The 11,913-nt window shown below is 32.8% G+C and overlaps 1 protein-coding gene across 1 annotated transcript in view; it reads left to right on the top strand.

Moving 5' to 3' along the window:
- Positions 1 to 470: 470 nt before the first annotated feature.
- LOC117112617 overlaps positions 471 to 11,913 on the top strand; it is a 26,971-nt gene continuing 15,528 nt past the window's right edge. The window contains exon 1 of the mRNA XM_033255725.1: positions 471 to 1,028. Within this exon, the coding sequence (XP_033111616.1) occupies positions 774 to 1,028 (255 nt within the window). The 5' untranslated portion in view covers positions 471 to 773. The remainder of the gene's footprint in view (positions 1,029 to 11,913) is intronic.

Below are 11,913 nucleotides of genomic sequence, written 5' to 3'. Positions count from 1 at the left end.
CATAATCTGGTTTTGCTTGTTGAGGACTAAACACTGGAGTTTTTTAATAAGGGTTTAATGTGTTTATTAAGCTTCGAAATTAACTTTAATGCGAGGAGAATTTAATACCATTGTGAGGAGAATATATTTTCTCATTGGAATTATTCATCTGATATTGTTTTATACCTGTTTCCTTTTTGATGATCGCATTTTGGAGACTCTTTTCAGCAACTGTTTGATGATTGTTTTATTTCTTTGGTCAAGTCAACATTTTGTACAAGTTCACTACTGATTTATAGGACACTTGTTAGTGAAATAATATGACCTTTATCAGATTTCATATGTACTGTGAGATGCAGTAAAACATGTATCATCTGTGCAGTGTAAATATCTGAACAGATTTTATGTTTCAGTTTTTATGCTGAATGGTGTTCCTATCTTTCAAATAAGATCACTCGGGATAATTTAATTTTATTTATCATGGTTTCATATCAAAGAAGACTTTCAAAACTTTATTAGTTTTGGGAGAATACCTTCATTTGGTTTCGATGATGACCAGTTTGATGGGTTTACTGTTACAAAAGTATGAACCCATGAAAAATTTTTTTTGATTTATTAACAAGTTGAATATAAAGCAAGCAGGTTATATCAAGTGGAGCACACCAGTTTCAGTTGGCAAATAACAACTTCAACAATACTCTGCAAACAACGAGGAAACTTCTGTCGTTAGTTCTTGTGTATTTAAATGTTCTGGAAACTTCCAATGTAAATATTTTCATTTGAAGAAAATCGTTATGAGTCGGAAAATGTTTGCCCGGCGGCAGTCGGTACCGGTCAACTCAATTGGTCAGGAATTATCCGAGGAGGAAGAGGACACATTCAAAATGTTTGAGGAGAAACTGAAAAAGCCATGGCATAATAACGATTGGTTATATAAGCGCCGTTTGTCGAGTCCAGCGGCCCCACAACCCTTGATAGCCAAAAGGTTGACGCCCAAGGATGATAGGAAACAAAAGTCGCTTGATTCTCTTGTTTCTAGTGATAAAAAGGTGAGTCAATAATAACAACAATATTGGTTTGTTTTTTGGACGTGTTCTAGTGGGCGAGTAAGCCGGTAAGGAGTTCGGTGCAAGATCGACCAAGTTCGAACCTGCCGTTGCTTTCTTGTTAGTGTCCTTTGGTAATTTACTTTGTTCCAGCTCACTTTCAATTGGACACTTAAGCCGTTAGACCTGTGTTACTTGAGAAAGAAAGTTAGCACTGCAGTAGTTTTGAATTGGACTTTTGGTATGTAAGGGACCAAATTTGATACTTGCTAATGTTGTCCTTGTGTAAGACAATTTTCTCTAATTACAGTAGCTTGCTCTTTGGGTGGGATGTTAAGTTGTTGGGTCTGTGTGCACTAATAATAGCAGATGTGTACAAAAATGAAATTAGTAGACTATTACAGATTAGTAAAAAAATTGTTTGCTGCTGAAACTGATCGAGTGCTGTTGGTACAACCATGGCGGTAGACTACAGGTCCCCAGTGACCTAATTTATATACTTCTACTAAAGTGTGGCTCTATAATATTATCCATTTGGTAATTGATTTGCAAAATACTTGGGAGTATTTACACCAAATTCCTTTATCAGAAGTATTTTTATTATTAAGCTTCAAAAGAAACTGTTAGTTTGAATCACCACTTGTTTCAATACGTGTGCGACGGTAGCTTCTTTTACTTCATTCTTCGTCAGTGATGTGTATCCAGTGATCATTGTCATATGGAAATGTGTTACGTTCGGTGACCCAACATTATTGTTCCTGTTTATTTTATTATTTGTGATAACACCTTACTAAATAAGGCCTGAGTGGGAGTAAACACTGTACACAAACTACTAAAACAGCAAATTTAACTACCAAAACAGGTAAATGGAGGAAATAATCGTTGCAAAACCTTGACAGAAATGGACTAGCAATGTTTGTGATCTACATTTTCAACCTTAGAGTTTTCTTCACAGTTATGTAACTTTTAAATTTCATTTCTGTGCATAAGCTTACCATATGTATTTGTATCATTTTATTAAACACATTATGAAACGTGATAATAGGCTTGGCACCTTGACCTCTGATAATTAGCGGCCATAATTCACTACAAAGATGTGAAATATAATTATTTATTCAATTAAATTCATCTTTATTGCAATCAATATCATACAGTAAAGGATATTGTAAAAAATTTACAGTACTGAAAAGTCAATTAAAATAAACCAAAAAATGTCAATTAACAATATACAAGACAAATTATAAAGAAATTTTTATATTTAAGAAACTATTTTAATTAAGAACATTTAGAATAAAATAATAGTATTGTCAGTTTTTAATTTAAAGTTATTCTTTTTTAATATTATTATTACAGATACCTAAAAATAGTTAAGTGTGTTAAAAGTACAGGATTTATATATTATTATCAATATTTGAAACAAAGATAAAAGAAACAAGAAAAAAAACCATGAAAATAAATAAATTTATGATTAAATGGCACTTATTTATTATTATTACAGATTATAATTATTACAAACTTAAAAATAGTCAAATGTGTAAGTTAAAGGATTTATAACTTTAGTCAATATTTGAAACAAAGGTAAAATTAAAACAGGGAAAAACATCAAACACATCAAAATAAATAAATTTATGAACTTACTGAACCTTTACTGTAGATGACTGGAAGTGGCACACTTGAAGACTATTTTTCTCCATTCTTTTTGTAATTTGTTTAAATTTAGGGGAGGGAGTGTTTTTGCTGTCTCCCCCCCCCTCCCCCGACCCTTGAAAATGCCACTGTGTATTAACGTTTGTGATGAGGACTTACAGAAACTAATTTAAAGGATAAAACATCTCATAAACAGTACATAATGCTTAAGAAAACTAGAGTGATATTGTAGTGATTAATATATGGGAGTTATGCAATACAGAACTGCTTTACTATATGGACGAGGGACTGTTTCTGCTGGCAAGAAATAATTGACTTAATTGATTAATAATCGCTTTTTGAAATAACCAATTATTCTACCAGTAGAATAAGGACAAGTTCAAAATAATTGATTTAATAAAAGCAATTAAAAACACCGAAATTTATTAAAATAAAACCAAAAATATCAATTAATAATATACGAGACAAAATATAAAGAAAATTTTATACAAGAAACAATTTGACCTCAGGACATTTTATTAAAAAAAATAATAGTATAAAATTGGCAATTATTATTTTTTTATAATTATTACAAACCTAAAAATACTTAAATGTGTAAGTTATTTAGACAATAGTTGAAACAAAGATAAAAAAAACAAGAAAAAAAACACACTAATAACATCCAAAAATATAGAAATTTATGATTATGAGGGTCATAATTACAGAAACTAGAAAAATCCTCTGTTCTGTTGGTAATTCACAAGGACAAAACATCTCATAAAGAGTACATAATGCTTTTGAAAACTAGAGTGATACACTACAGAGATTAATATATTAGCTTCCTGTTATGCAATACAGAACTTCTTTTTTATATGAACGAGGGCCTGTTTCTGTTGGCAAGAAATAATTGACTTATAATCGCTTTTTAAAATACTGTAACTGATTATTCTGCCAGTAGAAACAGGACAAGTTTGAGGAAATCGATTAAAAAAAAATTATTAAAAACACTGAATGGATTACGTGTTTCCATGACAAATAACCGATTATTGCTGTACACTTTAAAAAATAGCAATTACTAGTTGAAAAATACCATACAGGATGCATTTATTCGAATAAATACTATTTTTTTTAGTATTTACTGTTTGGGGGAAATAATAATGACGTAGTTTCCACTGCAATAGGTGGTCAACGCAAAAATGCCGTAGCAATGCGGACAGACTGCCAGAAAAACTATTAGAATAATCAATAGTGTTGTAGCAGAAACAGGCCCTCTATTAATTAAATAATACCACTCCGTGTGGTACGTACCGTAGGCCTAAATCAATTTCAGCTTGCTCTTAATAAGATCAGTATCTTAATAAGCATCAGCTGGAAAAATTAATTGTTCAGTTTTTAATAGCCTCTGCTCTTCTTAAAGTAAAGTGCCGTACTCTCTTCCGAATTTGCATGAACTTTCTCTTGCCTAAGGTTCATAATGTATGCGCTGGGACCAACAACTTCACATCTCATTCAAGGGGCAAGATTACAAGCTTGTGGAAGAACACTATTGGTGAACAAGCTTTTATATTATATTTTATGTAGGCCTATTTCGTAAATAGATTTTGATTGATTAATGCAGTAGAACTCCTGCTTTTAGTTCATCCCTACTCAGGGGATGCCGCTATCAAGGGGCACTCTGTGAAATGAGGGGAAATATCTTTTACCACTACGGCCAACCCCTATTAAGGGGACACCCCTATTAAGGGAACAGGGACACTTTCTGAGTATGCCAAATGGTAAAATTTTAACTTCTATTGGGGGACACTTTTTTTTATTTTATCAAAAAATCTACAGTAGTGTAAAAATTAATTCAAATTTATATTTTGACACCTTTTGAGCCGTAAAACCTAATCATAAAACTAGAATTTTTCATCTCAATATCTAGAATGGACATTGGTAGGTCTAGATGTGTTTCTGTACTTAGTATAATATAGTCTTTTCATTTTGACCATTAGTCATAGGGATTCATAGGGATTTCTTGTTTAGTCTTACAGCCTGCACCCTGAATAAGTTGTTACTCTATATATGCTATTCTATCTTGTACATCTAATGGAAAGCTCAGATTAAAAAAAGAATATTTGGATTATTATTGTTATAAGGATAATACAACTCTAACTCATTCTTAGGCCAAGTAAAATATAATTACAAAGAATTGTATCATCATTGTACAAAACCATGCCAAAAATCCTTCTTAAGGGGACATTTTCAAATTTTTGGTCAGTGTTCCCTGAATAGGGGTACTCCTATTAAGGGGACACTTCTTTTGGGTCCCAAAGATGTCCCTTAATAGGGGTTCTACTGTATACAATTTTTGAATGAAGGTTAAAGAGGGAACAAGTACACCAAAAGGTATGATGATATTACACTACAATGTTTAGGGCTACCCTACCTGTACTATGGGTCTGTCCCACTATGGGGTTATTCTACCATAAGGGGTTGCCTCACTATGAAGACTGCCCCCCCCCCCCATACAATCTGTCCCCTCCCAATCTGCAGTCATTTAAAGTTCATTTAAACAATTATGATATGTTTATATTTTGTTATTACTGTATGTTTGAACCAATACAGACTATTTATGATGTTTAGAAACAAAGTATTAAGATTCTTGTACATGAAACAGTATGCAATAGTTGAATCAATTACCGTAATCACCATTTACCTAATGGACAACTTTTGAAAATCTATTTATAGTTTCTGTAGTTTATGTATGGCTTTAATTTCATCTGTTGTTGATCTGTTTCTTACTTGTTTGTGTTTCTGGTTTATTAGCTTGTGTGCCTAACTCAACCATATAATGGCATGCTATATATAGTAGCATATATATCAATGTTATTCTTTGTCTGCTTGTAGTGTGTTGTGACCATCTCATAACTTTCATTTTTTTACGTCAGTGTGGATATTTTCGTCGTTGTCCTTTATAGAGGATTTGATCATTTTCACTTTTACGTCAATGTGTATGTTTATAGCTCTCATATGCCAAAATAATGTGCTCGTAAATAACAAAGATGTTATGACAAACATGTCATAAATGATGTATGTTGTCATGTACGTCATATTTTTTACTTTTTTTTCTCTGTTATATTTGACCATATGTGTGATTAATGTGTATGTTATCTATAGATTTTGCATTATAAATGTATTATAATAATAAATCAAAAATACTTATAAAGGGTCTAATATCCACAAAGTGTTTAGTAAAAAAAAAAAAAAAAAAGGAACCGTAAGATTAATAATAATAATAATAATAATAATATATTATTATTATTATTATTATTATTATTATTATTATTATTATTATTATTGCTATTATTGCTATTATTATTATTGCTATTATTAATATTTTTATTATTATTATTGTTTTAATTTTATTATAGGAGACAACATTTATTTATTAATGAAACTGTACATTGTAGAAAATAAATTAAATCCGATTGCTGTTGAATATTACAAAATTTACCTCACCATAACACCATAATTCAAAATTGTTTCTACAAGTCAGATTAACAACAATTGACTTTATTCTGGTCTCTTTGGAAAGACCACCTACTGTAATTAAGTGATTAAAATATTATTGTTATTGTTATTATTATTATTATTATTATTATTATTGTTATTATTATTATATGTTATACATTGTTTTGCCTACACCCTTTACTACAGTATTTGGACAATATTTTAGTAGCAATCTGTGTGTGTTCCTTTTTATTGTTCTCAGTACATGAATACATAATCAACAATATTTAATTGCAAAGGCCGGAAAACCTGAAGAATCTGCCCAGTGACTACAATTTTTTATACTACTAAATCCTTTCCCAGTTACTGGGGCTCATAGAGCTGGAGCTTATCCCCAGTTCTGTAGTGTGAAGCGGATGAGAGTTGTACTCCCCCTGGACGGGACACTAGTCCATCGCAGGTTAGTCCCCAGCAGTTTGCTGGTACCCATTGATACAGCTGGGTGGACTGAAGCAATGTAGCTAAAGTGCCTTGCCCAAGGACACAAGCGGATCTGCACAGCGGAGACTCGAAACCCCGACCTTACGATTAAAAGCCCAAACCTCAACCGCTGCGCCAAACTGCTGCTTTTCAATTTTTTATAACATGTTCAATAATCTACAATATCGTAATGATTATCTGTGTCATGTCATATACATAAAACCTCACCCCTTGCCCCCAACTCTCATGTACCAGATGATTTCAGACAGAGCGTGTCATAGCACAGATTTTCATTAGCAAAATTTGCAACGTGTGAGACTTCGCTAAAAGTCTGTACAATTGATACGCTACTAATGTATGCATGATGCCACAGTTACACATAAGCTGCTCTTAAATCCAGTTTTGTTATTTTTTAATATCTATAGTAAAAAATCTTTAAATCAGGAAGAAAATTGAATTATTTGATCTGTCTCTCGTACAGAATGTTGGTTTAACAGACTTTTAATGCAAAAAATTGATTATCAGCTAACTTAGTGATCAATGCAAAATTTATTTGGGGTCATTGGCATTCAAAGCACCAACTGGAGGGAGGAGGTGGTGGTGTTTTTTCCTCTTTTTTGGGGGAGGGGGACTGGGGAAGGGAAAGGACTAGCCCAAATTGTCTCTCGGGACTGTTATGCATTCTGTTAATTGGAAAGCCAAATTTTCTTTCTAATTTGTAATTGAAAGCTAGGTAACTTAAAAGCCATTCAAATTATTTTAGTTCATCGCAAGCCAGTTGTGTCTTTAAAATAAAAGATATGTTATCTCTCCAGAGCACTGTTTGTTTTTATTTTAAATCAATTTGCTTATTATATACCATTTTTATATTTTTAAACAATTTTCATGAAAGAAAACAAGGGTCATAGACAAAGGGGAAGACATACAACTAAAGCATTATTCAGGTTCTCAATCAGACCATAGTACAGTACCGGTACAGTACGGTACTGTATTTCACACCATAAGTAACTTTGATTTCATTAAAAGTAGTCATAACCCCCAACTTATTGTTTAAATTCATTTTATTTTGTTTGAAAAATATTCTGATTATACTAGCCATATTTATTAAATATTCATGCACAAATATTTATATTTCAGATAAAATAACTAGAAATAATGATAAACAATTAGCATTATTAAGAAATATTTTCTTGTTATCTTCATAATCTCAAGCACTTTTCTAATTAAATATCAATGTCATTTTTAATGCTTATAAAGGTTTTAATAATTTTTTTAAAAATTGGAAATAATTTATCGTGGCATTTATTAATAATTAACAAGAATAGTAATAATAATATTAAGAATATTGCTAATGTTAAGGATAGACTCTTTTACGATCCGAAGAAAGTATCAGGAGCACTTGTATGTGTTATATTCCTAGTAATTGGATCCATACAGTAAATTGGCCTGCAACCCCTTTTGCTCCCTGTGGAGTGATTCAAGTCATGTTGTGATACATACCGTAGCATGTTGCAGGACAATGTATTCAATACATTAAAAATCTGTACCTGTTTATCCAAATATAACCACAAATTTAAGAGCCCGGACCCCTGTTTAACCCCCTTAAGCAATGCTTATGGGGGTTATTATGAGGTGAAGACACCCAGGGGTGCCAAAGTTTCTGATTGGCTCCAGGGGATGAGTTCTTGTGGGGGTCGAGGGGGAAAGCCTTTTGGAGCTTGTAAGTGATGAATTTCATCATCTTGAGGAGAGCTAGAGGTGGATTTTCTTTAAAGGGTTGTGATCGAACCGTAGATTACATGGCAAACCATTCCCAAAATTGTTATCATGTACGTTCGTGATATACTCTTCCTTAATCGGTTAGACGTTGCGGTTAAGCGCAGCGTGAAAGGTTTGGTTTCTCAACGTCAAGGTCGGGGTTTCAATCCCTCGCTGTGCATTTCGCTTGTGTCCTTGAACAAGAAACTTTATCTGCATTGCTTCCTTCCACCCAGGTGTAAAAATGGGTACCTGGTGGGGTTGCCTGCTCCTGCGCTGATTACCAGCAGCAACACATAAAGGATGTGGACCCAATGACCAGGGGAAAGAACTGCGCTTTATCACCGCAAGGAAGAGGTGCATTATGAATGCCCGTACCAGTACCAGTCAATCTCCTCATCATTGTCATACCTTGTAACTAAGATAAGGAACACTTAAGCCAAATTAGATTAAACTTTAATGATATTCAACTGAATACATTAAAAAAACTTAATCAAAACCCTGTAATATTTGTATTCATTTCCACTGCAAAGTAATGTTTTTTTTTCTTGATCCAAATTAAATTAGTTTTTTTCTTTGTAATTTCGTTTTAATTTCTGTTCATTTGATTTATATTTTTTATTTGATATTTTTTTTGTTCATGTGATCCACTTATGAAACCTGTGCTGAAAATGCTATCACTTTCAAGAAAGAAACAATAAATAAATAAATGATCATCATAAAATTGTAATTGTTATGTTTATCATCTTCATCATCATTATCATATCTTGTTTCAATGTATTCATCATTAAAAATATTATTATATGATTTCCTGAGTAGCTGAGTAGAATATAATAGGATTAAGGAACATCATAAAAATTTTCAAGAATTAAGTATACAGGTATCTATGAGAAAGAGACTCATTGCAAACTTCACAACTGACAGTAAAATTGAGACTTGATACCTAAGAGTATAATGTACACATGCTTTAACATTACTGTAGCTCATAAATTTCTATGTTTTCATTCGTGAAAATATGTAACATGAACATTGGTGAATGTCGTTATAAACTTTACCAACAGAATCTTGAATTAGTTTCACACCCTCGGCAATGCATTCTAGAGCTTTTATAAAATTTTCCATAGCATAGAAAAGATAATTCCCAAGAAATTTTTCACTTTCCCCAAGTGGATTGATTTTATGTGCTTATGGTATGTCCATTCTATACAGTAGATGTTGTGTATGTTTATAAATCTCTGGGATGTGGTTGATTAGCTTCTCTGCCTCCTGATTGGTCGATGTTTAGCGAGTGTTGATGTTGAATTCCCAAGTTACCCGTTTGTAATAGTTTCTTAAAGATCCACTGTATAAACTGTTATTTTGATGGTAAATACAAAGCTTAAAGTCTTATACTGAAAACCTACATTCCTATTACAATATGCTTTATATAGACCGTCCTACGAGAGTTCTTAGCTGGTGGTAGCCACTGTGTGTGTGTGCTGAACCATGGAGGTCACTTGCTCCCTGGTTCAATTCCCATCGCTGCTCTCCTTGTATTTCAACTGGAGGGTTGAAATACAAGTTATGATCGAAAGCACACCGTCTTTCGGATAGGACGATTATGACATTGGTTCTGGGTGCAATATAGCTCATGTGCATGAACGCAGTACACTCTTTTGAAATGAGTAGGGGATTGTCTCGCGGTGTACTGCCCAATCACCACCAGAAGGACCCCACTGGAAATAAGTCTTCTTCATACTTTAGTGGGTTATCCTTGTTGTTTACACTGAATAATTCCCCCCATCTATTGAGATGATAAACTTGAAATTTCAAAATTATATTCAATTTAATAATCCGTATAAAGGTATATAGAAAATTCTATTTGAATTTTGAGCCATTTCCGGCCTCTAGAGGTGCCATAATCATAAATTTTTGTTTTCTCAGCCCCACCTGAGGTAGAATAGACCCTCCATCTGTGAAAGTCCCTCTCTGGGCCCCCTCTTTTTCAAATTCCTGGATCTGCCATTGATGTAGAATTAACCCATAACTCGCAGCGTGATTGTGCTGGGAGTGGCTTGTCACTACCTAGCTATTGTAAAGAGGCGCTTATAGTAGCTTCATGCTCACTTTCGGAAAAAAAATTCTGAACAAGAAATTGTTTGCCTTCTCTTCTTACAGCAGCGTAATTAGTACCATAATTCCTGGCATAGACCTTTAAATAGGCTGGTAGTCAATTTAAAGACCTTTCCTGGTGAAAAGTCTGTAAATCATTAATAATTTGAAATGTCTTTCCATCTGTGCTTCATTAAATTTGGCAACTTACACTTTTTTTTTTTTTAATAAGATTAAAGAACGAGTAAAATTTTACCTAGGCTCTGTGTTTTTATTTTTCAGAATGTTGTTGGTCTTACTTTACCCACTTTTCAAAGATAGAAAATTGTAATTGTTTAGTAATATATTACTATACCATCTTTAAATACAATACAATTCTGTAAATTATATGAATTAAAAATGTTGGAAGTATTAAAAGAAATATTGACAAAAATAATGATCTACATGATAGAACAATTAATATGTGAGAGTTTATTTGTTTTGTTTTTTTTATTTTTGAATGACAGTGGCAATAGTTTTTCTCATTATTTCATTACTACATTTTGCTTGGTCATTATTTTTATGGTTTCTGTTTTGTTTCATTTCTTCCATTTTAAAATTTTGTATTAATTTGTCTTGTGTTTTAAACAACTACTTACAGTATTACTATTTAGAACAATCTTGCATATTTCTCATGTCAACTCCATAACCTAGTTCATAATTTAGGCCTGTGGGCTTTAAGATAGATCATTCTTTTGGTAAGGGGGCTTAGAGCATTATTTACATATTTTTGATTCTCAACCCCCCCTGGTGGCCTCTTGGCACCCCTCAGGCAAGTTATGATAATTGTATGTGCTAAATAAAATATATAAATACTTCACTACATTGTTGTTGAAATCAGAGAGATCTTTGTATTTTTTATTTTGTTTACTTGTGCACTTTCCTGTGACCTAGGTTTCATACACCAAAATTTATTTAACATGAGACTAAGCAATTGATAATAGTTTCAATTCCTTTATAAACAATACTATTTTCAATAGAACATAAACATTTCATTCATTTAAAGGTGCAATATGTTAATTTTTTCAGTATTGTATGTACCATTACTTAAAAGTAGTGTTATGTTTGAGAGAGGCATGTCGTGCTAGCCTTATCCTACTCTAGGCCTAGACTAGCTAGGATGGTATAGGCCTAGCCTTGAAGGGACGAAGGTCCCAATGAAAAACAACGTCGCTCCTTGATAGCTAACATTGTCTATAATGTCTTATCACAATAATTCATTATTAGACCTATAGTTAATTTTTGAATTGTACTCCACAAATCTCGGCCGATACCTCGCACAACTTGCGTAACGTCTCGTATCTATTGTCGTGACGTCATGATTCACTGGCTCACACTTGCGATGTCTCGTACTTGTGATCAAATAACACGCTGGCTCGCACTTTGGCAACACTCTTTGGCA

This window comes from Anneissia japonica, unplaced genomic scaffold (genome assembly GCF_011630105.1).
Source record: "Anneissia japonica isolate Jap-2015-1 unplaced genomic scaffold, ASM1163010v1 scaffold288116_len470923_cov172, whole genome shotgun sequence".
NCBI classification, from domain to species: domain Eukaryota; kingdom Metazoa; phylum Echinodermata; class Crinoidea; order Comatulida; family Comatulidae; genus Anneissia; species Anneissia japonica.
The sequence above is the reverse complement of the archived record's forward strand: the minus strand, read 5'-3'. Positions and strand labels throughout refer to the sequence as shown.